Source organism: Varanus komodoensis, unplaced genomic scaffold (assembly GCF_004798865.1).
Source record: "Varanus komodoensis strain SLA01 unplaced genomic scaffold, ASM479886v1 scaffold41, whole genome shotgun sequence".
NCBI lineage: Eukaryota > Metazoa > Chordata > Lepidosauria > Squamata > Varanidae > Varanus > Varanus komodoensis.
This window is the reverse complement of record NW_025335954.1, coordinates 5,947,148-5,973,516: the sequence shown is the minus strand read 5'-3', so window position 1 is coordinate 5,973,516 and position 26,369 is coordinate 5,947,148. Positions and strand designations below refer to the sequence as shown.

Sequence of the window (26,369 nt, the reverse complement as noted above, 5' to 3'; positions counted from 1 at the left end):
AGGAAGTGGTCAGGCCATGCAGGGCACTGGTCAAGCATGTAAGACTTCGGTGCCCCTGTTGGCGAAAGGATGCCCTAAGATGTGTCCAACACTCCCCCGTGGCTGCACATTGCAGGGGAAGCTTGGTAGAGGTGGACATGCTGTCTTTTCAGGGAAGCTCATCCAAGATTCCTGATTGTTCCATTGAGAATCTTGTGAAAAGCTTCTGAAAGACCCCACTGGTGTTTTCTGGAACAAAGTTTGAAGACCACTGGGCCAATTTGTATGGGTGTGCTTATCCAGATATGAATGCAAAGGTAGTTAAAGGAATGCATGCATGGCTTTTAATCTTATACTTGACTCTCCTTGTTCTGCCATTGTACCTATGGGTTTCTTTGGTGCTTTTTGTGCCCAACTAATTTTGTCCAGGCTGACTGTAAGAATGTAACATAAGATCATAGGAAGAGGGGTGCTGGTTCCAAGCAAAGACTTCTCTAATGCAGAATCATGTTCATACAGCCCAGAGGGGAGGCCACAGACAGGACGTGAGCACAATGTCACACCCTGCTGCTCATGTTCCTAAACAACTGGCATGCAGAGGCACACTGCCTTTAATGGTGGAGATGATACATGGTCACTGTGATTACTAGCCATGGATAGCGTTATTCTTCATGCATTTGTCTAATCTTTTAAAGTCATCCAAATTATCGTTTTTCACATCTTGTGGTACTGAATTTCATGTGTCAGCTACCAAAGTACTTACTTTTATCTGTCCTGATTCCTGCTATGCAGTTTCATAGGATAAGCTCTGGTTCTACCATTAGGAGAGCGGGAACAAAATGTCTCCCTTTCCACTTTCTCCATACCATGCATAATTGTATACATCTCTGTCATTTCCCCCCTTATTTGCTTTTTCTAAGCTTAAAAGCTCCCAACATTGTAACCTTTTCTTAAAGGGAGTTTCTAGAGTTCCTTGATCATACTAATGATGGTAGTTGATCATTATGTTCTTTGTTCATTTTGTTCCCTCTTATTGTATTCCTCTCTCTGTTCTGGAACTGCCCTCTCCTTTGCTGTTTCACTAAAATAAGTTGATGCCTCCCATTTCTCAGTAGTGTAACTTGTACTAGCAGTATGATAGGACAACAGAGAGGACCAAAGTTGACATCTTTGCCACCGAGGGGATACCAGTGCCTCTCAGGGTTTGCAGAGTAGGGTACCTTTCTTCCTGAGTGCTGATTCAAAGATGGAACCACTCACTGATTAACCATCTAGGGGACAATTTGGCAACAATTGGCATCAAGGACTTTTTTGTGGGTTTCAAACCTGTTTGTAATGATTTAAAGAGCCAGTTAAGAATTGGTTGGACCTGTAGGGTGTTGTTTCTGTGTGCTTTTTTCATAGTCCTCAGATTTCACTAATGGAATGCTCAAGAACTGCAATGCTCAGCACCAAATGGCCCCATCACAATTAGGAAGTTTGAAACTGGTTGCATATTATAGTATATTAATCATATCATATCAATATCCTGCATTTTTCCTTCAAGGAACTCTGCATACATGAATATTCAGTTATTTGGACAGATAATCCTTTACCTCTTGATCTTATGATTGTTTGCTGCTTTGGGCACTGTTTTCTTGGGGGAAAGACAGGGTTCAGATAAATAAATAAATTTAATTTGGTAGTGTGGACACTGTTAAATAATTGAATACTAGCAGGTTTTTGAGGATGTTTGGCATGCTGTTATGTAGTTCACCTAATATGATTACAATTTTTAATTATTACATTGCATTTCTATAGCATTAGTAGCCAAAGCTCCCAGGGCAGTTCACAACATTTAAGTCACCCATCCAGATTTCAACCAGGTCCAGCCCTGCTTAGCTTCTAAGATTAGGCAGGATCAGGCATTTCAGGTTATATGGAAGCTAACATCTTGTAGGTTGCACTGCGATTCTTGGTCATATCCCTGTTTTAAGATTTAGTGTATATGTCCCTATTCATGCACAGATCTACTATTGCTTTCCACGCTACTTGTGAAGTTGTAGGGCTTGTGCTTATTATGGATCCCAGAGGCTCTTTGCTTAATCCCCAATCTGAGCTCCATTTTGGCTTGACCTGCAAGGCCCCCCAAATAGGCGTACAAATAGCTGTGATAACGGCAGTGATCCTAGTGAAGTTTGAACAGAGAGTGCAGGCGCCGGATGCTTGGCTTCTGCTCACATCTTGAGGAGGGCACAAGAAGATGCTTATGGTAAGGCAGTGTTTGTGGAAATAGCAGCTTGCATTAATTCTCCCTTCCTGTGTTCAGAGATCAAAGGTGGTGCTCTGACAGTCAGCTGGAATTGCTGATGTATGTGTTGCTTCCATGTTCCCCAACTCCCTCATCATAGTAAAGGGTTGTATAAGAAGCAAGCAAGGCATCTCATGTGAAAAAGGTAGGGGCCAATACAGGGCCTTTTCCTCACATAAGGATGTAGCTCCTAGACCTCTTATTTTAAAAAACTAGGCACTAGGGAAGGGTCAGGGTGAGTGGAGGGGAAAGACCAGCCCCTCTTGCCTGCTCCACAGGATATTCCTTGAGAATCTGACCCTAGAATAAATGCTGGCCAAAGCCCAGGCATCCATGACTCACCATCCATGCTACAGCTGGCTGCTCCAGTTACCAACAACTCTCCCAGTTTAGATTCAACTGGAGCTGCTCCCAGATTGTGGCGGGGGAAGCGTTGCTATACTCTGCCCCTATATCCCTGCTTGCTGGCCTCCGGCAAGCCATGGAAACGCTTCCTGCTGTGAATGTTACATGCTGGGTGGGTATTTGGGGACTCTGTGAGTCTGTGGGGGTGTCTCAGTGCAAGCCAGGTGTCATCAGCTCTGGGAACTGGTTTGAGCCCCAGAAGGGAGGAAGTCCCATTAAGACAGCAGCATCCTTCAGCCAAGGCAGGGCATCTTTCCTCCAAATTACTTGATATCAACTGACTGTGCTGGAATAGAAGAAACTGTTTCCAGGTTTGACAGGATATAGCGTTTAGGCCAGTGTGAGCTCTGGCATTTCTCATTTTAGAAATCCTATTCTTGGGATTGTGTGTGTGTTTGTGCAGCTTATCTCAAATCTAAACAGGGAATGAAGGAGGGAAATATGGTGGTTTAAGCAGTGAGGGGTGGGGCAGGTGAATTCTCAGTCAGGGCCTCTCCTGTGTGGAGCTTAATGCATTAGGTCCTAGGATTTGGGATCTGAGGGTGCCAAGGCTCCCTGGATCCAGTTCTCTCTGGGAAGTAGAGATGAATTGTTTCAGTATCAGTGGGCAGGCTGTTTTGCCTGTGAGGAAAAGAGGAGCTGAGCAGGACATACTTGTCAGCTGGGAATGGGGTGCCCACTTGGCGCTCAGTAACTAGACACAGCTGGGTGGCACTTTACACTCCAAATTACTACTGTACTGTCTCTATTAACTAACCCTGAATGTAACTGCCACCCTGTTGTTTGCTGCCCCTCATATTGCCTGTAGACTGAGTCCCCTTTTAGGCTGCCCTTGTTTGGTCTCCTTTCTGTGCTCTAATGGGTAATCTTCCTGCATGTTGAGATGAGATCTGAGAGAGGCAGGCCCCAGAAGCCTGTACAAACACTGTCCCGGACAAGATGCGCTTAACAGTCTCAGTGGAATCACTAGCAGTGAATAAACAATAAATAATTTAGGAAGTGAATGGCTTTATTAACAACACATGTAAGCATTAATGCTCATGGCCCCTCTGTTTTGCGGTAGCCATTTGCTACTCACAGTTTGAACCATCTTGCTGACGGTAGACAAGGGCATGTCTGATTAGCTTATCAGGGGTAGAAGGCACCATTTACCTTGCACTGTGATCTTAGATGTGTTGCAGACAGTGGCTGTCTCAAGCAGAATGCTTGTGTGACATTAATTGTAAGGGTGTGGGGGAAAATCAGGCCTTTCATTGCAGGCAAGTTGGAGGACAGTGCAAGCTTTTAAAGTACATGGAACTCTTTGTCAGATGGAATGGAAAGACACTTGCTTCTGAAGAGGCATCTAGAGATGATCCAAATATAAGGAGCATTGTTAAACTTGTGTGAGTAAAATATGTGTCGGCACAGTATCCTTTCTGATTTTTGTGGTGCAACTGCCTTGTGGATGAGCTCACAATCCACTTAGTCTGGCTTTCACCAGCCAGATGTGTTAGGCACTTACATCTGTTGCAAAGCTGTGAATTTTCAGACTACTATGAGTTAGTTCCTTAAGTGCATCTTGAAAGTAAAGTGAAATGCAGGTCTAATGTGTGGCTGTAGAGACTGGGAGTGGGGGAAGAGAGACACTGCAAGGTTCCTTACTAAAGCAGATTCTTGTAGCTATTTTAAATACAGGCAGTGCCTGAGGCTGATCCATCTCCAGATAACTTATCATCTAGAGAGATAATATCCAAACAAGAAAGAAAGCAGTGATCTACTCTGCATGGTCCACTATGTGTAGTGTGTGTGATTGGAGAAGGACATTCTCATTCCTGTGAATCAACTTTTGAATCTGGGGTGTGCAATTAAATCTAAAACCAAATGCACCTCCCATTGCTTCTTGCAGCCATAACATTCTTACTTTAGGTTTGCCAACATCTTATTGTTCTTTTCACTGGCTGGCTTCTGTGTTCTTAATACCAGCCCAATAAACTGAAATTAACCAGGTGGGGCTACAGTAGTTTTTAAGCCTTCTTTCCTGGTGCAGTCCTAATGAAAATCTCAGCCTGCCCCCATCCTGCCCCCAGCAATTATTAGCCCTGAGAGGGAGGTTTCCATTGGTATAGAAGACTAATCTAGAAACCAGAATGCCCATAAGTCAAATCTTGCTTCTGCTGTGTAGTAATTGGGTGAGTTTACAAAACCCTCTCTCCCTCAGACTCAGCCCTTTATCATTAGTTGTTTTTGATGTTGTTGGTAGTAAGCATTCATAATGTATCTTAATTTTTCAAAGCATTGTATATATATTGAAAGACAAGACAGCCCCTGCCCATAGTTTCACAATCTAATGTATGCAGTAAAAAAGGAAAAAGGAATGGGGAGGGAAAAGGGAAACTAAGGCAAACATTGGATCAGCAGTTCCTTCTCTGACTAATGGAAGATGCCAAGTTAATCACCACTTTGCCATTATATTCTCTGGCATGAGGTACAACCTCATGGTGGAGGTTGATGTTGCTACTCAATGAATGATGCCTGTGAGTGTGTAGCCCTCATCTCTGCATTCCTCAGATGACAAGATCGCAAGAAAGCTACTGAAGATTAGAAAGCACTGTATAAATGCTGCTGCTGATCAGTAGCTGGTAAAGCTTTGGCAGCCAAATTCATGTTAAGCTACCATTCAGTTTCAGGAAGGGGAGCAATCAGTAAAGAAGACACTTCTTTAGCACTTTACAGGGGACCTACATGTGACTATCCCTGTTTATTTTTCACATGGTCATGGATAATTGTGTATCTGAGAGATGAGCTGTCATGAGCTCCAAGGTAGTATGAACCAGTCAATAACCTCCATGGTGGGGATGATGGTTCATGTTTCCCTGAGCTCAACATTCCCCTAAGTGGATGCTGTTGCAGCATCTGCTGACTGGAACAGCTACAGAACATAGCAAAGGTATACATGTATTGTGGGGAAGTCTGCCTGCAAAACAGATGTGACTCTAAGGAGCAAGGCCTAAAAATGCAAAACAAATCCCGGGGATTCATCTTGGACCAGTGCTGGCTGTCAGCTCCCTCTTACAGGCTGTAATTGGTTGTTGCCTCTCTGCTAATCACGGAATCCATGTTGCACTTTTTTATTCCTAGAAGACCAAGTCTCATGAAGTTTTGAAGGGGTTGTTAAACTGCAGCCTGCTCACTGGGCATGTTTCTCTTACTTGCAAGCCTTACAACACCTTTTGCTTAATTCGGGATTTGTGAAGCTAATGCAAAAGCTGCATTGGCCAAGATTCTCACTCACAATGCAAGTACCATTCACTTGTTTTCTTTCCTGCATGGACAACAATCATATGTTAGAATAAGTATCTCTCTTGAGGCTTGGCCTTTTCTGTAGGACCACCCTGCTCCTATGAACCCTCCCCCTGAATCAGTGGATTGAGGGGGAGCAAATTGAAGGGAAGTCTGCAACCCTTTATGGGGAGCCTGTTCATAGCACCTTTCAGGGAGAAGCCTGTATCCCATTCATGGACCTATTGGGTAGGCGTCTGTACCCTGTTGCCAGCATCTATGAAGCAAGTGCTTGAACCCTATTCATTTCACATATGTATATAGGGAATATTTACCCAATTCATGATCTTGCTGATGTGGCGAATAAAGAAGGAAGGGAGTCATGAGAAAATTGGGCATACCTGCTGTCTCTTAGAACTGTTTGGGATGCACTCTAGGGAATAGGCCTTGACTTTCCCATATTGGTGGAGTATTCCCAGCATGCTAATACTCTTGTGTGCATATGTTTAAAATACAAGGACATCCATTCGTCACCTGTAGCAATCTTCATGAGAGTGCTGTTCTGTTTCTTCCCCAGATGGGCCCTCATTGCAGGAAATACATCAGCCATAAGTGCTGTGGAAAGAGCTTGAAGGGATGATTCACACAACCAGTCTGTTTGTGGATGGCTGCTGGCTTTCTTTTGTCTTCCTGTCTGGTGAATAGGCTTTCTGGCCATGATCAGAATCCGCAACTGGTAGATAAGGGGCAGCTTTGCACAAAGTGACTTATTTTCTTCCCATGAATGCCAGTTAGGAACTGCTTAATCAGCATAATTATGCTAATTAGGCAGCTATCAACTAGATTGTGTGGGGAGGGAAAGTAAGCTGCAGTGATATATTTTCCCTCCATGGTCCTGTGAACCTGGGTAATGGGTTGAACAGAGGCATGGAAACCGCCCCTGCAGCTTCTGCTCAGGGCAAACAGTGCAAATGCCAGCCATTTCCTTGTATTCTTGCAAACACAATAACAACAATAACAACAATAGCAGCTGACTGCAAACTGAACAATTGTGTGAATCAGCCCTTATTCTCTTAGGCTGTATACAGATGATTTTTTTTCCTCTGAATTTTGAAAGTGGTCTGATCATTGCCTATAGTGTGCACATACATCTCATTGTTGTCATCCCAAGCTTTATAGGTTTCTTTTGTGATCTTTTAAAAATTAAAGCGATTGAGATCATAATGTGACGAAAGAAATGGCATGTATGCCAAGGGCAAGAAGGGCAATCTTTTGTTATCCCATCTTCAAAAAATGGTCTGTCCCCAGCTTTAGCAACATTACATTAATGTAGGGCAGGTTAGCACACCATGCTAAGCCATCCTTTGAATAAACCACTATGATTTGGTTCGGTGAACAACCCATGGTGTGGCCAACAGATGACTGGGCTCACTCTGGTCTGTTTTCCCTATCCTTCCACTTGGGTCTTTCAATCCATATCTCATTGTCCTTCATGGCAGAGCCTGTTTTGTTTTCTTTCGCACTCCAACCACTACACCTTTTCATTTGCTTTCCCCCCAGAACCTCAGAAATGGCAAATAGGGGTCATATATATGGGGGGGGGAGGCCCCTCCACCTTTTCAAGACTTCCCTGACTCTCCAGTTACTTGAGAAAGGTGAGAGACATTAAGTCTCTTTCCCTTCTTTTCAAAGCACTAATTACTGATTAGTAGACGAAACCACAAACAAATAGACACAGATTTAATGCCCAGAAAGTAAATGGAGGGGGAATTAGCACACCTGCAGTTAATGGAGCAGTTATGCAGGTGTGCAGATTCCACCCAACTTTGCTCTTCAGCCATTAAAAATTTGTGCAAATTTTGCCTCTGTTTACTTCACAAGCATTACATTTGCACAGGGTTCAGCAAGCTTTTTGAAAAAAACACTGTCAGGAAACCACAGTCCCAACAGCAATGAGTCCTCTGAAAAGTGGGGGAGACATTCCAAGAGACTTAGGGAAGTATTGAAAAGGTTGAAGGTACTGAAACTGTCATGTCAAATTGAAAATATTATATTGCTAAGTGGGAGATATTTCCTTCACCCCGTTTTGGTGCATTTTCTTTTGCTGCTTCCCCCCACCCCATGTTTTACCAATGCTTTTCAATTGATGCTAGGCATTTGAGCCCTGGTCACTTTTTGCAAATTAGCCAGTATGCTGTCTTGCCTTGTCTTCTCTTTAGCACCTGAAACTGACAAGGAAATTGACCAGAAAAGATTCCATATATGAAATAGTCATAAGCACCCACTTCCCCAGTTGTGAAAGACCTCCAAAAATAAAAAAGCCAAGAAACAAGCAACAGTCCTGCCAAATTGCTATTTCAGCATCAGTGGAACTGCAGTCACAGGCATGATAATGCTAGCAAACAGGCGAGGGATTGGCTGTTCTTGCTGAGTAGCTCTCTAGCCATTCCCAACAAGTCATGATATGGTTGCCCTGCTGGGTTCAGATGACACAATAAGCCATTAAGGGCAAGAGCAACCCTGCAATAAGCTTAGGGGTTCTTAGCATGGCTTTTGCATGAAAAATGCTCCACCCTGAAAAAAACCCACACCATTCATACAACATGACAACCCACTATAGCTAATCATGGACCATGTTATTTCATGTGAATCAAGTAATAGTTTGTATTAATGTTATATATTAGTAGTACATTCTTTCTCAGGGTGTGAATCCTTATGTGCCAAAATGATGCTATCCACACAAGGCTTGTAAAATTTTGCAAGGGGAGGATCCCTAAAATGGGGGTGGAATATTGAGAACAACCCAATGAAGACTGTGTCTGTTCAGTGGGCTCCGAATGCTGACTGACTCTAGGCTGGGTTGCTAGGAGATGGAAAGCCTGGTGGGAGAAGAAAGCTTTGGAATATCCTGTAATGTAGCATGGTAGGTTGGCTGGAACCCTGAACAAGAGCACTCACAACATTTTGCTGCAAGTCCCACATGTCTGGTCTATCTCTCAGTCCCTACTTATGCATTTTAATCTATCTCAGTTTAGAAAGCTACTTCAGTGAAAGGGTGAGGCTGGGGCAGCCAAGCCCTTTCCCACCCCTAACAAGGTGAATGGTGAGTATAATACAGTGACTAAAGGCCATCCAAGTAAGTAATCAACAGAATACAGTTATGAGTCGCTGCTCTTGTTCTCTGTTGGTTACTTCAATAAATGCATTCCTTCCTTGCTCTCTCTAGCCTGCTTGATCGTAGTGTAGGGCTGTACTGCTTTGAAAGCTGCATTTTTAGAGTGGGCAGAATATCTGTTCTGTGAGGTTCCAATGAGTGGGGGGGTGTTTCTGTCCCATAGTTCACTATTCAACACAGGTGAGATTTGGCACTATTCAATGCAGGTGAGATTTGAGGGAGCAATCAGGTTTGTTTGGTCTATAGGCTCTACCTTAAAAAGCTTTAGTGTATGCATTTCATGATGCTTTATTAAGGTAGGGGGTACACTGTGAGCCTCTGAAGCTGGAGATTATGTGTTGCTAAATCATAATCTTTCCTAACCTAACCAGCCACAATTTTATTGATACTGATTTTTTACTGATTTTGTTTTGAATGCATTGCTTCATTTGATCTATCTTCTATTGTTCACTGTCCAGAAATCTCTATATTAGAATATAAAGTGGTGTATTAATCTGGTAAACAGTAAATAATAATTTGGCAATACATCCAGACTAGAACTGCCATCCTGTTTTGTCTTTTCTGTCATAGGAAAAAGCTAGCTTAAATTGTGTGTCATGCTGTTAATGTTGTTGAGTGGTTACAGAGCACTGTCAATGTGCAATGAATTTTATGGTTTTCGTCTCTGTTGTCCTCTCAACTTACTTGTGAGGTGAGTTGGGAAAACTGAATTATTCCCAGATGGAATGACTGAATTAGAGAGAGTGATAGAGAGAGAAAGGGAGCAAGATCTTTGCTAAAAGCTGCATAGTACTGTTTTCCCCAGCCTTACATCCTCTGTCAGTTTTAGACTTCAGTTCCCATCAGCCTGAACCAGCATGACCAATTATCAGAAATGCTTGGAAGTGTAATCTGAAACATCAGGAGGGCACCAGGCTGGAGAAAGCTGGCTTATTGGGTCTGGTACTGAGCAGGAATTTGAAGCTGTGACTTTATTCTACATCCAGTGCTCTGCTTCGGTCTGCTTTATGGTATTGCCTTTTCTTCTTTCCAGATGTAGGATTTTCATTTAACCCTTGCATGGGTTTTTTTTTTTTTAATGTTACTCTTAATTTTTAACTCCACCCTACCCAGTCTAGATCTATTCTGCTTTCTATTTCAAACTCATGCCACCCTTTTTCACCTTTTCTGTCTCCATCTCTCTCCCCCTCTGTCTGTGTAGCTGATGGCTGCAGCATCACTGTTGTCATTCTTGTCAGTCGGGTCCCAATTCACCAGTCAAAGACCAACATCCTGTAGGATTTTACAGATTCAGGCAATTTCTTCTCTGTGCTGAGTTGCCATCCCTCTCCGAGGAGCAAAGGAAAGGGCTACTGCTCATTATACACTAATGATAATTCATTTAAATGTATGCAGATTTAAAATGACACTCTGCTTCCAGATAAGGCAAAGCTAAGAAGAATGTAAAAACCCTTGCTTAGCAAGTACATACTGACTTCCTCAATCTGTGGGCGGATTGTCTGCTAGATGTAGTTCTTTGATTAGGAGGCATTCTAATAAAGGGCCAGCTGATAACCTGGTTGTGAAACTTGGAATATAGGGTGAAGACAGCCAGCCAATGGTATGCAAAATGTCTGTGGTGAATTCTTCAAATGTGGGGAAAGCTCCAGCTTCCTCCTGGCTTTGCAATTGAAATAATAGGCTTTCATAGCAACAAAGTAAATGCTGATTCAGGTTGTCCTGCTCTTTTTGCTTTTTAAAAGCAGAACATGAAGGCTTATGCATTTAGATAATTTTTCACTTTGTCTTTCAGTATATTCATAAACATTATATCTGTATAATATTTTAAAACAATACTGTATCTGTTTTATATTGGAAAGGTTTTTGTCTTTAATATAAAACTATTCGAGCTGTTGGGAATAGGAAGCATTTTGTGATGACACAGGTATTGTTCAGGTATTGTCATCTACAGATGGCTTCTGTTGCAAGTTTGCAGAAACTTTAAGAATGCTACCTGAGAATTTTTAAAAAGTGTGCTTGAACTAAATGGGGTAAAAGGTTTTAAAAATGTTATATCTGTCTCACCTATAGAGAAATTCTTAATTCATTTGTGAGTTGCAAGTGTTTTGGGGTATACATAAATTGCTATAGAAAAAAAACATAAAATATAGGTGTAATCCAAACTACATCCTGCAGTGTGCTGGATTATACTTGTTTTTACATACAAGTCTTTGCACAAGTAATCTGGGCAGAAAAGTTACATTATTCTCCTCTCCACCCATCATTTTCATCCATCCCACCCTCTGTAATTGGTGCAGTTTTTGTTTTTGTTTTAAAGGAGTGCCAGCTTCAGGTGTTTTGGGGAGGGCCTGGCCAAGAAGCTTGTGGGACCTTCTTCCCTGAACAGGGCCTCTCCACCCCTTTCATCATTGCCCATTCACTTGATTTCTTCCTCCTTCCAGTTTGCAGAAGAAGAGAACAAGGGGAGCTCAGCCTAGCCTCCTCCTCCTCCTCCTATTTGCGTGCTCACTTGAATAGGGCAGGGAAGCAAGCACTAGCAGCATGGACAGGGGGCGCCAGTGCATGGCAGTGCCCCCTTCACTCAGGGAATGGATCTCGGCAAGTGCCCAGTGATGCCAGCCCTGCTGCTGGCTTGTCCTCACTCACTGAACTGGACACCTAGTGAATTTTGTCTGCTGATTTATTTCAGCAGAAATGAAACCAGTTACTTCAACATAAAAATATGCTTAATTCATAGCCCAAACTCAACATGTTGTCTCCTTTCCCCCAAATCTTTTTCTTATCTGCAAACTGTGTCACTTTTATTGAGATGTTCAGGGCTGTAGTTGTGCAATGGTCTGTTGGTGGGGGGACCCCTCAAGCCTGGATTTCTAAAAAGCATATGGGAAATGTGATGATAAACAGTGATACTCCAACAGGGCATGTTTACATTACAGACTTAATTAAAATGGTTTAATAAGTCATTCCTTCTCCTTCTCTGAGTGGGACTATGGATTTTTAAAAGTCTCAGTAGCATCAGTAAACTACTACTCCCAAGATTCTCTGGGGGAAAGCAATAACACTTAACTGTGTTATACAGCCAGTCTAAGTTTGCAACATAGTTTTAATACACATGGCATTTATTGTATGCTCATGATTCCCTACTAGTGGTTGTTTATGGATTGTTTAGATGACATCATGACCCTCCTGTCATGAATACACTCCTTTCCTTGTATGGATGTGGTCTGTCTTTAACTCTTTTGGTATCTACCACTGCCACCAGGAATTTTAATTCCAATCTTTTCACTTAACCTTTCACACAGGATTGTGCCCAAGCTGTAAGGCTCCTTTGTTGGACTATGTGGTCCTGAGGATGAGATGCTGATTATGACTCTGAGTTAACAATAAACAAAGTAAAACTTTACTTGTAAAATAAGTGCAATTGTTTCAAGATGTTCTCTAACCTTTTCTTAGTAAATAAATCAATCTGCGATGTTAACGTTGGATTGAGATAGCTCACTCTTTGTCTTCAGAAACACAAACAGAGATCCTCATTTCTCTCTTGCACTCAGGTTTCTGTCAGCTTCTCTCTCACACACAGCCCAATAATATGTACTTGACAATATTAGGTTTTGACACTCCCTAGTCACTAATATGTCATCAAAGTAATTTGCTTCCTTCTTTAGAAACTTAAATGCTTTTCACAGCACTATGTAGGATTGTCATGAGAAGGCTGCCTCTTCAGATTCTTTAGGCTTCTGCCAAATCACAACTGTGTTAACCTAGAAACATAGAAACAGAGCTCAGAAGGGGTCTCCTGGCCATCTAGTCAGACCACCCTTCTTTCCTATTTTATCCTCACAGCAACCGTGTGAGGTAGGGCTGAGAATCAGTGACTGGACCAATGTCTTCCAGTGAGCTCCATGGCTGAGTAGAGACTAGAACCTGGGTCTCCTGAGTCCCAGTCTAATCACTGTGCCCTACTGACTGCTTCTTTTTCTTCTTTCCTCTTACACTGATGGCTCTGAATCATGGCAGTTTCTAGGTGCTCCTCCTTTCCCCATTACTGGTTCACCCCCTTTGGGGCTGGACCCATAGCTCAGTGTAAGAGTACGGAAATCCTTGCGTGTGGAAGGTCCCATCAACTTCCTGGCAAAGGGTGACCATGTGTCCTACTTTACAGAGGATTGTGCTCAGGCTGCATTTGAAGGGTTGTCAGAGAGCAATTCTCCATTTGAAGGGCTATTGGTCCTTAGTTAGGTTTAAAGGTAAAGAATCATTCAATGGCAGTGAGAGATGTTAATGTGGGTCCACTCTGCATTCAGCAAGGGGGTTGGAGAACTGAGATGCATCTTTTGACTTGGCCTTTTAAATGGTTTTGTTTTGTTTTTACTGTTGTGCTTAGTCTTTATTTGATTTTTGGTTTTTATTTTCTGACATTTTTGTATGCCACCTTGATTAGCTTCAGAAACGCAGTACAATATAGAAATATTGACACTTTATGTATACATACATAAGCAAATATACACCCCCATGGGCAATTTTAGCACGTGGACAGCAAACAGAGCAAGCACAGGCAGGTCACAGTCTACTCAGATTACAGTCATGCTTTCTATATTTGCAGCTATATGTGTGAATCTTTATTAAGAGTATGCAGAGCTCATGCAAATCTGCTGATATCCTCTTTCTAGGGTGAATAGTAAGTAGTTCTGCTACTGGCATCTGGAGCTAAGGGGATTTCAAACAGCAACAGTTCTAGAAAAGGTGTCTGCTGCCTTAGAGAAGCCCTGTTTTCTCAGACATTACTGAGCTATGCTAGGTGGATAGATCAGTGGTTTGGCTCTGTTTAAAGGAACATCATATATATGTCTCACTAGAGCACAACTCTCAGGCTGTTCTGGCAGCTCCTCCCACTGCAATAACCCAACATTTTTTCCTCAACCTCATTAAAATAAACACACTTGTAATGGGGGATATTGCTGACATGGACTTTCTGGCTGGCGCGTGAACCTGAATTAATCTCCTGTGCTTTCCCTGGAGTGATGTTTAAGACTCAGAATCCCATGTTATCCTCCTCCTATCCTGGCTATAGCATGCAGCCTTACCATCCATCTAAGCCTGGCTGCGAAAGAGGAGCTTACTGCTTCTTTATCTTGTATCTCCCTGCATTTACCCTGCTGCATCAAATATGGCATGAGAGCCTAATGGGTGGAGGGTGCTGGCACTGCCTGATTACTTCGAAACCTCTTGTTATACCTGAGCTGCCTTTTCCTGCTAAGATGTAAATATCAAGTGTCTTTTCTAGCCATATTCTGTGGGGGATGAAGAATCACCACTTTATCCCAATGTAGCCCCAGCCGATGGTGCTGTGGGATTTTTGTGGTGTCAGGTGGATAGGAATGGGAGTTTCTGGAATGCAAATACATTGACTAGTGCAGGTAATACCACTGTGGATTAATGATCTTTTCAGAGATGGCCCAAATGCCTGAGGCAGAAAACCACTAAAGCAGCCTTCTGCAATCAGATGTTTTAGACCGCAGCTCCCAGCATTGCTAACCGTTGGCTGCAGCTGCTGGGGCTGAAGGAAATTGAAGTCGAAAACATCTAGAGGGCACCAGATTGGGGAAAGTTCCTCTTCAGTATTCTGTTTCTTGAGGTAGGGTGCTTCATCCCACCTGATGAAGGTGTTGACCTCTGTCTCCTCTTCGCCTATCCTTTGCATTCAGGCTGTTTGTAAGCATTTTTGTTTGCTTGTTATGTGGTCTGTTTAACAATGCAGTCCAAACATCTTGACTGTGTGGCATGTGTGTCCAGAGCTACAACCTTGGTGATTGAACATTTCCCATTGAGTGCTTGCATAGATGATGTAGGCAGAGGAACCCCAGCAAAACCAGCACACAACAGCAGTCCCTAATTCCCATATTGTGAATGTTCTTTCCATCAGTTTTAGTCCTTAGATGCACACATCACTTTCTAATGTTTAATTAAAGGGAAACAAGAGGAAAAGGGGGGAATCATCAGACAAATTCCCTCCCTAACCTGACAGCAAAAGCCCTCTTTCCCTACCCAATTTCTGTTTCTCTGCCCCTGCTGCCAGTCATTCAGGGCTGGTGGCAGTGGGGAAAAGGAAGTAGGCATGTCATGAGCAGAGCTGGCTGGGGCTGGGATTCAGACTAGATGGCCCAGGAGGCCCCTTCTGCCTCGCTCTGTTTCTATGTCAGCCTAAACCACCTCTTCTTCCCTACTGTCAGCTGGGCAAGCAGCACTGAGAGACACCCCCCCCCCCCCCCCCCAAGAGCCCAAGCAGCACTTGGGAGCAGCTATCAGGGGCTTCTCCTGCAGGTTACTATGGCAATCACCACTGGTGACTTGCAAGTTAGCCAGGACTGTGGCTTCCCTCACCACCACCCCCTCTCATGTTACCCCTCTGAAACCTATAAACCTGTGTCCATAGCATGTTCTACTCCCCCCACCCCCCGAATGCAAGCCTTTTTGGACTCTGCGTGCCTGTGTGTGTGGGGGTGTGTGTGGAGGGATCTTGGTGGGTCCTACAATGTGACTGATCATCTGTCAGGCACATTGTGGGCCCTCATGCTTGTGCTGCAATGTGGGTTGTCTCAGGTTGAAGAAACCCACCTGCTTCCCCAGCTTAATACTATCCAGCTAAGTTAGGGTACAACTCCCAGCCTAGTTCAGCCATGTTGGGGAAGGCGGATGTAGCACTGAATCTAAGGAGGGGAGCTGCTTCAGCATTCAGGACGAATTGTTCCTTTCATGATTTCAGTATAACAGGGAAATTTGAAAGGTACCCATCTGCATGATTTGTTTTTGATTATCAAACTGTAGAGACCACACAAGTTCAAGCAGGTGTGTAGGAAGGAGGAGGATAAAGAATAATGTGGGAGAGGCACAAACCGATAGAGAAAATAATTGGAAAGTAAGTGTGCAATCCACCTGAAGGTTCTTCTGCATTCTCTCGCACTGCTTGTGTTCTTTTCAATGGGGCTTACGTATGAGAACTTTCAAGCAGCAGGGGGTACTAAATTAAATTGCTAGCTTGCGGGCTGTGTGGGGAGGGGGATATTATGGAAAATATGACTTTGCCTACTATAAACACTTGTACTTTTCCAAAAGCAAATATCATGAAAAGAGGTTGACATTTTAAACTTTGAAGTCAAGAGATTTATGGTAATACTCTCACATTTTAGGGGCTCTTATTCATAACTATAAGAGCAATCAGGAATCCGGCTGGATACTCATGTCGCCAGGTGTCCTTTATATTACATAATAGTTACTTATTTCTGAACATGGTGGTGCTATTGAATATATTGGATGTGCCTTAATATTTGTCCAGAGCTTGAGGATGCAACCCACCCAGCACCATCACTTTTTACTCCTGGTTAGCTGTAGTACTTTATGACTGAGAATGGGAAGGGAGAGGAAGTATCCTGTGGAAAGATGGTATATTTTCCCCCTAAAAATCTACTTTTTCCATGGCCATCCCTGCAATATTGCCACATTTGGTTACAGGCAGAAGCTTCTCTGTGTTTAACTCCTACAGATCAGGCTATTTACCACCACAGAGGAGGTACAAAGTTAGGAAATAGTTCATTCCAGAATGACTGCTGTTTGTGCAGCTGTAAAGACACACGAGCTTCTCTCCATAAAATGTGGTAGCCCTATAAGCTGCAAAAAGAAGAAAGCAGCATCCACAGCAACAACAAAAAGGTTTCTGTGCCTTTACACCCTATGATGACCCTAAACGCTTGCCATATAAGTTGTACAGCTTGTACTTGTACCTTACAGCTGTGGCCAGTGGTCACAAGTATAGCCTAAATTAGCCCACATACATATGCTGGTAATGCTGAAACAACATGTCTTGATGAATGAAATCAGAGCTAGCTTAAACTGCACCCTGCAGATGTGTTGGACTACAACTCCCAGCATCAGCATGGGAGTTGTAGTCTAACACATCTGCAAGGCCCCAGGGAAAGGAAGGCTGCACTACACCAAACTCTTCTATTCATGCTATTCATGTATTTTGCTGCACATATTTGTGATTAGACTTGTACAACTTAGGATTCATCAGCCATATTCTGTAGTTTACCAGGAAGTTTTGTTCTATTTTTTAAAGTTTGGATTTTTAGAAGGCACTTTTGTATATTAATACACATTACAATTTTCCCCTGGGGGGCAACCATGTTAGTTTCCAGCAGCAAAAGCAACACAGAAACTTGTGGCACTTTAAAGCCTAACCAATTTAAGGGCAAATTATATTGTCTACTGGTCTCCCAGGCTTGCAAGAGCTTCACAACCTGGTCCCTTGTTTTTTCAGACTTGAGCAGGCAGCACCATGCAAGATTTTTGAATCCTTATCAGGCCACCGTCCATGACTGCTGAGCTGCCTTCTTTAGAACAGCCAAAGTTCCAAAACATTATTTTATCGTTGACATTTTTCACCCCACAACCTTTTCACACCAATTCAGGTCCTGAAATTATTCCATTCTACAAAACCGATGCCATGGACTTAATCCTGCTTGGAAATCACACCTGCTGAATAAGAAAGCCCTACTACCCAATTCCAGTTGTGGTCATGGTTTTTCACAGGGCAGGGAAAAAGAGGAAAGAGAGAAGATCTTCTTCATAGATGTAAAGGTTCTCTGCACTTTTATTTTTGTTTCACAGGTTCTAGGAATTAGTCTTGACACTGAAAAATAGTCGCTGGAGCCCTGCCATTGTAAACGATGGACTTACATTAAGTTCAGCTCCCTCCCTGGGTGCACTTTTTCCCCCCCATATTGACTGAAAATAGAGTGCTGAGGTTTTGCGTGCTGGCTGGTAATACAGTCTGCAAGCTGCTGCCTTTAGAAAACCTTGAAAAATAAATTGATGATGAACAGAGAGAGGGAAAAACTATGTGAAGTCCTCTCCCCCTGAGTTTGAGCCTCTCCTTCCCCCACTTGGCTCCACCTACCCGCACACTGAACTCCTGAAAAACAGATGGTGGAAGGCGCAGCCAGAGATACACAGGCCCTGCCAAGGAACGTGCCGTGCACATTCCTCCTCCGCCAATATTAGGCTGTTGCCTGTTGCCCGTAGAAGAGGAGGAGGGAGCAAAGGGAGAATGGCTTGGTTAGAGTACAGAGTAATATGGACCTTTCTTTGCAGCATAGCTCATGTGAGCATGACAATTACCCCTTCTCTGCTGCACCCTGGCTCTTAGGATTCTTCTGCGGAGCTGCGGAGCGACAGCTCTCTGTAAATTGATCAGCGGGAAGGAGGGATGGATTGGAAAGATGGTGTAATTTCAGCAGGATTACACAACTATTTGTGAGTGGATGAGCCGAGCACAACCCACCAGCCACATATTGTGACCTGCCAGGATTTTGGCAGCTTTTCAGTTATACCCCCACCCCAAGATCTAGGCAGGCTGCAACAACAGGACATTTATTCACAGAGCTGGTATGATTGTTAGATAGAGCAAGCGTGGGAACTCTCTTTCAGACCAAGGGCTGAACTCATTTTGAAGAAGCTTTCCAAGCCAGCTTTCCAGTGGTGGGCAGGACTAAAGGCAAAGGGGCGTGGCCAAATGTCAAAAACACCAGCATATTGTAATCTACTTCTCTTAGTAAGTAACTCAGCTTTATCAGAAGTATTTCAGTATTTTTAGAATGGGGGAAAACTGCACAAAAGCCTGAAAGCCACCAAACGATGTTTGGAGAAAGGAGATGAAGCCAGGGGGAAAGGGCATGGTCAGACTTGTAGGCTGCCTAAAATTTCAAGGGGGCCTAAAAAGGTAGGGGAGCAGGAAAAAAATGCTGGGTGGTGGGGGTGGGGGACAGCTTCCTCCAGGACATTCCTGGATCCAGACCTGTCTGCTGATGCCCCAAAGAACAATATTAGGATTTCAAAATGGCTAAATTTGACTTCCAGGCCTTAGATTCCCCATCCTGGGGATGGGAAACAAGGTAGGTTTCCATCCAAAACAGCTGACCATTTATGATCTAATTAATTATTTATTTGATCTTTGCCACAGTGAGCTTTGCCATTAGCATTTTCTCCACTGGGCAGCAAAGTAGTTTGGGCTGACATCTGCTTATTGAGCTTCTCATGGGCTGCATTCAGTGGATCTCTGAAGTTTTGCAAGCCAGAGGTGTAGCTAATGTTGTGTGAGAGACATGAGGTAATTGTCATAGTGCTAGCATTAATAGTATGGCCTGTACACAGTTATTTTATAGTGGCAAAATATGTGTGCCCATGCAAGTGTGCATTGAGAGTGAAGTATGAAAGCAGATTTTCATATTAGCAATAATACTGTGGTGACTTAAGAGTAAACAGAAAGCTTACACTAACTCTTAAGCTGATTTAAACGTGCACATATGTCACTAAATATCTGAATTGATTTCACCTACAGCAGTGATGGCAAACCTTTTAGAGACCAAGTGCCCAAACTACAACCCAAAACCCACTTATTTATCACAAAGTGCCAACACTGCAATAAAACCTGAATATGATGCTGCAGATTCAAATATGCCAGGGGGACAGCACGCCATTAAAATAATCTCAGTCTCTTAATTAGAACATCTCTTTGATAAATCTTAGATATTAAATTTCAATTTTTCATATGAAAACTCAAAGCTAAAATCTTGTGTTAATAAAAACAAATGTATTAAAACTCACAGCCAGTCCAAGCAAATCTATATCTATGTATCTATATCTATATCCATCCTTGGCAGTGCACTGACTGGCCATGCGAAAGCTCGGATGAGTTGCAACTAATGAGACATGGCTTGTGACATCATCGCCTGGCACCACTATTCCTTTCTGAGCATGCACATGGCCCCTGTGTGCGCCGATATCCGATGCTTGGCTGCTGGGGTGATGCTGGGGCGACTTGGCTCGTGTGCTGACAGAGAGGGCTCTGCGTGCCCACTGCAGCACACATGCCATAGGCTGGCCACCACAGACCTAGAGAGAAGCTTTATGTGTTGAGGTGATGAGAGAATCATGTCTCTGGTGTTAGATCTTGTGACAGCTTGTTCATATGCACTGGATTCTACAAGTTACCAACTGATCAATTTGTGTCTGTGAACTTAAATTACTCATATGAACTTAGATACTTGAAATGTGGGGGATTTTCTTTGACTGAGAGTGTATGACCCCTCTTTAGAAATGCTCCATGTGCTGTACGCCAATGAGAGACATGAGCTTAGTGATTTGGGGAATGAAGTAGTTAAAAGACAATGCTGCAGAAAAAATGGTTGGCCAGAAAATGCCTGGCCAGAAAATGTTTGTTCACACTATTTCCAGATGTCATTCTGTGCTGCCTGCATGCTTGAGTCTCATGTTTGATCTTCTTTTTGAACTTTATTGGCAAGTGTGAACAACTTGTAGGCCAAAACGCCTGAGGCAGGGGCACAGTTCCCATAATCCCTCACTGTTGGCCATACTGGCTTGGGCGGATGGAAGCTGTAGGTTAGAACATCTGAAGAGCCATACGTTGTCCACTACTAGCACTCGCAATTGTCCATTTTTAATATAAACAGGAAAAAACAGCAACATCAAGTATGGTTGAGCTCTTACTGACATGGGAAACCTGCTTCTAGATGCTACCATTTCATATTGCAGGCAGGAGCAACTCCATATAGAAGAATTCTCACTACATAAGATGCCAGAAAAAGGGTTTCTAGCTTCCCTCCATGCCATGCTATTTTTCATGATTGGATTGTGCGTGCATGTGTTTGGTTTTGGTTTTAAATATGGAAGAGCATCTTCAGTTGACATGAGCTCTCGTCAGTTCGAAGCAGTATAACCCAGACACAGGTTTGCCACAGGTTTAAGAAAAGAGCAGGCCAAAGCTTATGGGTAAAGAAAGCTGCAGCTGTGATAGAGACTGTTTGCTATCCGTTGTGGGTAAAAATTGGTTATTTCTAAGCACTGGGTCCCAACTAGGCCATGTAGTGCCGGCTGGTTGCCATAGCAACACCCCTCACACTGCCATGTCAGTTTCCAAGGTGGGGTCAGGTGCCTGTGGCATTAGCTTGACACATCTCAGGTTCCTGACGCAGGCACAGTTATTTTGGGATCAGGTGCCATGCCGCTGCACTGCATTATTGCCTCCTGCTGGGCACTGCCGAGGCTGTTGGTACTGTGCTCATTACTGAGAATGGGTCTGCCCTTTTCTGTCCTTAAAACTTGCAAGCTCACTTGTGACATATTTCTGCATATGCCCACTTGTCTGCATTGGCATGCATGAATCCATGCACTCAGGGCCAAGCCCAAGACTAGGTGGGATGTGGCAGCCACCTCAGAGGCAGCAGATGCTGGGGGCAGGATGCGACATGGAGGTGCTGGAGCACACAGCTATCTGTAAGCTGCTCAGCCTGGCCTGTGAGCTCACAAGCTAGTCTGCTGCCCTGAGCTGCAGTGGAGGATGCTGTCCCATCCATCATCAGTGTTGAAGCCAAGTTCATTTCTGTACATGCTGCCCTTCCCTCAGTTCTATCTTGTCCTTTGCCTCAAGCAGCAGTGTCTTGGGGTAGCCCTGTAGAACTAAACAGACAATGGGATGATGAAGGTGTATCTCATGCCCCTAATGTTGAAGCTAGGCAAATTTGGCCCTGTTTGATTTTTGTTTTTATTTGCGCATATTCTCTCTCTCTCTCTCTCTCTCTCTCTCTCTCTCTCTCTCTCTCTCTCTCTCTCTCTCTCTCTCTCTCTCACACACACACACACACACACACAGACACACACACAGCAAATTCAGATTTCAAGGCATTGTACAGTAAAAGCTAGTATTAAAGCTATTTAGATGGGAAGATTATTAGGAACCCTATTTGAATTACTCTTACATCTGGGTTAGTTCACATAGCCATGCTCATCATTTGATGAACTTCACGATCTAATGATTTGTGTATGAATGGGACCATCACAGGTAGGACTGGGGAAGGAAAAGAGCCCATGGCCGCTCTTTTACTTTGTCCTGTATGTGCTGCTTGTGTACCATCTCATTTCCCTAATTAGCCATGTCAGGTGCAGGCTGCTCTCTTGTCTGTCCCTGATGAGACAGATGTGTGACAGGGTGGCTTCCAAACCATCCCACAACCCAACGCTTCTTCTAGGGTTAAGTGGTGGTGTGAAAGCGACTTCTACTGCTCATGTTGGTCAAGGTCAGAAATAAGGCAGTGTGCATCCAGCCTATATGGTATAGGGAAAGGAAGCTGCCATGACTTCTTTTCTTTTCTTTTCTTTTCTTTTCTTTTCTTTTCTTTTCTTTTCTTTTTCACATCCCATGTTCTCTTTCAGAGTGACCTACATCACAGGGTGGCCAAAAGAGGAAGAGAAGAGCTATCTGTCTTACCCTGTCCACCTTGAAGGGATGTAATAAATGCCAGTAAATAAATTTAGTCATCAGCGCTTGCTTCACACAAGCCTGTATATTGTTAGATTTCATTATATTTGACGTGTAGTACCTTGTTTTTTGAGCTGACTCTGTTAAAATAAACATGGGGACTACAAGGTAATGTCTTACAGCTTCTCGGTATTAGGCTTTTAACCCAGAATTTTACCAAGGCTTTTGCTTCTGGATTTGTTGCAGGATTAAGGTGATCTCTTTCTCCCCACCCTCTGGATTTTTCTTTCTCTGCCTTTGCTTATGTTCCAATATACAACCATAAGGTGACACTGCAGTATAGTGGAATTGTAAAAATATAAGACCATTTTATAGCATTTTAAGGCATGCTAGTCCTTTAAAAGCTCATTATTGACTTAAAACAAGTTGCAGAAATGCTCAGAAAGCATGGAAGATGCCCTGATGGAAAGCTTACTGTGGGTGAGGAATCAGGGGAGCACAATAAATGTCTTGTCTAGAAGCCCTGTATAAAATGTGAATGGCTTCTGAAGGAGGTGAGATTAGCTGGTGAAGGAGCTATGAGATACTGCTCAGTGCTAGTGGCAAGCTAAGAACAATAGAGCCCCTGCCTTGAAACGTGGTCCTTTAACTGTGTTGATCATCCCTATATTACAAAGTGGAGAAGGTAATTTTACTCAGAGGTGAGAGGGAAGAATCAAGGATGGTGTAATTTTTTCACCCCCCTACTCACTTTGAATGCTGGTCTTATGTGACATGACATTGTGACATGACATTGTCTACAAAGTTCACAGTTGAAAACTGCAATCGAGTTACAAAAAAAAATCATTAAAAATCTCATAATGTTTTAAGTAAGTTTACAATTTTATGCTGGGCTGCATTCATAGCTATCCTGGGCTGCATGCAGCCCACAGGCTGCGGGTTGGACACCTCTACTTTAAAACATTCCAGCATTTAAAAAACTTTTAAAATTCTGACATGCAAAAATTTAAAACCATTCAAATATCTAAAACAATTCCAATAAAACTAGACCTTGTAACATTGCCAATATAATCCATCATATGCCATTAAGTGCCAATGAATTCCAGGAAATAAAGGGCAGTTTTAACTTGACGCCAAAAAGATGACAGTGTTGGCACCAGGTAGGTCTTAGTGGGGAGATCATTCCATAGTTGAAATCAGGTTGCAAGTGGGACTAGGAACAAGGCATCCTGAGCTTCAGTCTGGAGCTTCTGGACTCTTGGGGAACTTGAGCATGCCCAATTCTCCAATCCCTAGCCATGGGTGCTTTTGAGCATGTCCAGACTGCCTTTGTCTCAACACGTAGGAACCCTCCTGGTAATTACGGGGAAAGGCTCCCAGGTCAACGGGTGTGACTTCCTCTGGAAACGATCTGCTTCTGCCTTGAAAAGAAAGCATAGCTCTGCCTTCGATGTTATGTATACTTTGGACTACCATTCAAGATCTGTCTGTGTATGCACTGACTGAGCCTGTCCTTTCCCGGCAGATCCCTACTCTATTGCAGGCAGTGATGGCAGCATCTCTGCCTCAGTGGCCTCAGTCCAGCCACAGGCATCCAGCAGCTCGGCTCCCAGCTCCCCTGCTTCCCGACATTCGGTCAGCACCCTCAAGAAATGGCTGACCAACCCTGTGCGCAAGCTAAGTGCTGGTGGGCTACCTCGGGGCGAACGCCCACTCAGGAAAACAGAGGGCCGGACTCGGCGACAAGGGCGTCAGGAGGATCGCAAGAGCATCGACCTGGGCCTTCTGGGCCAAGCAGAAGGGCCACTTCCTGCCCCACAGGAGCCAGTTAGCACGGTGAGTGCAAAGGACTTGTGCAGTTAGGGACCATCTGGTGACTCACAGTCCCCTGCAGGTTGGTTTATGCCGTCTTGGCCACAGAATGCCACAAAACTGTGAACACGGATTTGCAGAGTTAGGGCTTTCCTGCAGAAAGCATTTATCATGTCTTGTCGTTTCTTACTCATGGTTGTCTAAAGGTTCTGTGTCTAAGGAACATTTTCCATGAGGGTTTTTTTTTTTTTTTAAGAGCAGGGAAAATTTTGACATTGAATTTGAAAGGTAAAATGTGCAATTTTTTCTCATGTATTTGCACTACTACAGCACCACCTAGAAGTTCCATAGTTCCAGAAAAAAGAAGGAAATGCCCTTTGTGTAATGCTCAGATCTCCCTTCTCTGACAAACCAAAAGTAGATATTGCGAATTAACTGCTCTTAGAGGCCACCTAGTTCAACTTCCTGCCACAAGGCAGCACTAGCCAATTACCAGCCCCATACAGATCAGTCTATGTAGTCTCAACACAAGTGTGCTCATAGAGTAAATATCTAGAGATGACTTGAAGAAGCAAGCCAAGCAACATACTGCAGGAGAAAGCTGCTCTCACCACAACCACACACTCATAATCTGAATGAGGGGAAGAATTTCAAATGGAAACTTTACTAAAGCCAAGGGGTTTAGAGGAAGGCAACAAAATGATCCAGGGTTTAGAAACACTGCTCTATGAGGAGAGGCTGAGAGAACTGGGTATGTTCAGCCTTGAGAAGAGAAGATTGAGATGGATCATGATATCACTCTATAAATACCTCAATGGCTGTTGCAAAGAGGAAGGTCAAGATCTCTTCTCACTGATATCAGAGTGTGAGACAAGGAATAATCAACTCAAGTTGTGACAATTCAGATTCAGGAAAAGATTCCTCACTGTCAGAGCAATATGACAGTGGAACCAGTTGCCTAGAGAGTTGGTGGGCCCTCTCACCCTAGAGACATTCAGAAGGAAACTGGACAGCCATCTGAGTGGGATGGTGTAAACTGGTGTCCTGCAACAGCAGGCAGTTGGACCTGATGGCCTTCTTGGCCCCTTCCAACTCCACTGTTCTATGATTTCATTGGTCATCCCAAGGGATACGGACAGGATACATCTCTGCACCACCCAAAATTCTCTCTCCTTTCATTTTGTTCCCAAGAAAGTAAGGAAAACAAATATGTAGGATTATATTTTTTCAAAAGAGAACAGGTGGGGTTGTCTTTTCTCATTGAAGTAGATCATAATTGTAGCATCTGAGCAATCCTTGCTCCCACAGCAACTGAGTTTTCCCTGAAACATCCCATCTTCTAATTTTGTTAGCCCTTCCTTCTTCCCTTCACTGCTTTTCTGTGGCGATGTTAGTGAATTCCATTTTTACATGGAGCCTTATTGGCAACATGAAAGAATGTTCTGGAAGGCTTTGTTTGCACCATGACCCTGGGAGCACTATTTTAGGTGTCTGAAGGCTCTGTAGAGACTTAAAATAGAACCCCCAAGCCCACAATGTATGTCATAGAACACTCCTATAGGTTGATCCCATACTGTCTGAAATAGGGGAGTGGGGACCCTAAGTAGGCCTCTGACCCTGTGCATGTGTGGCAGGGACTAAAGTATCATGAAGCCCCTGAAACTGCTGCAGCATCCTAGATGTAGATGCAGACCTGGATATTCTGAATTTACATGATACTGGGTCACATACTAGAAACTGGATTAATCCATTGGGGTGGGACTAGCACTGGCTTTGGGAGGACTGTTTTTAGACTGGCATCATCTGGTTCCACCCACTTCTGGGTCCCTTTGCATTCCCACAGGTTAGAGACCGCTTTCTGTACTGCTAGTACAACATAAATGCCTGGTAGTTGTAGAGGAATCATTGTGACTTAAGATGGGTAACTTGGGACACCAGGCTACAATTGACTTTTGTCCACGGTGCCCATGAGGGCATTTGTAGATTTGTTGTCTGTCCCCTCCTCCCTCCCCCTCTCTGTCTTTAGGAAAAGATTGTGTTTTCTTCCATCCCTGTATTATATGTTGTTAATCTCTGTGTTGCGGATTTTCTCTGACACAGTCTGATTTCCTCCCTCA

At 43.5% G+C, this 26,369-nt stretch overlaps 1 protein-coding gene across 1 annotated transcript in view; it reads left to right on the top strand.

Moving 5' to 3' along the window:
• The window catches only part of ARHGEF25 (Rho guanine nucleotide exchange factor 25), a 62,758-nt gene that overhangs the window by 2,137 nt on the left and 34,252 nt on the right, over positions 1-26,369 (top strand). Inside the window, exon 2 of the mRNA XM_044443319.1 lies at positions 23,966-24,276. Coding sequence (XP_044299254.1) covers positions 23,966-24,276 — 311 coding nt within the window. The remainder of the gene's footprint in view (positions 1-23,965; positions 24,277-26,369) is intronic.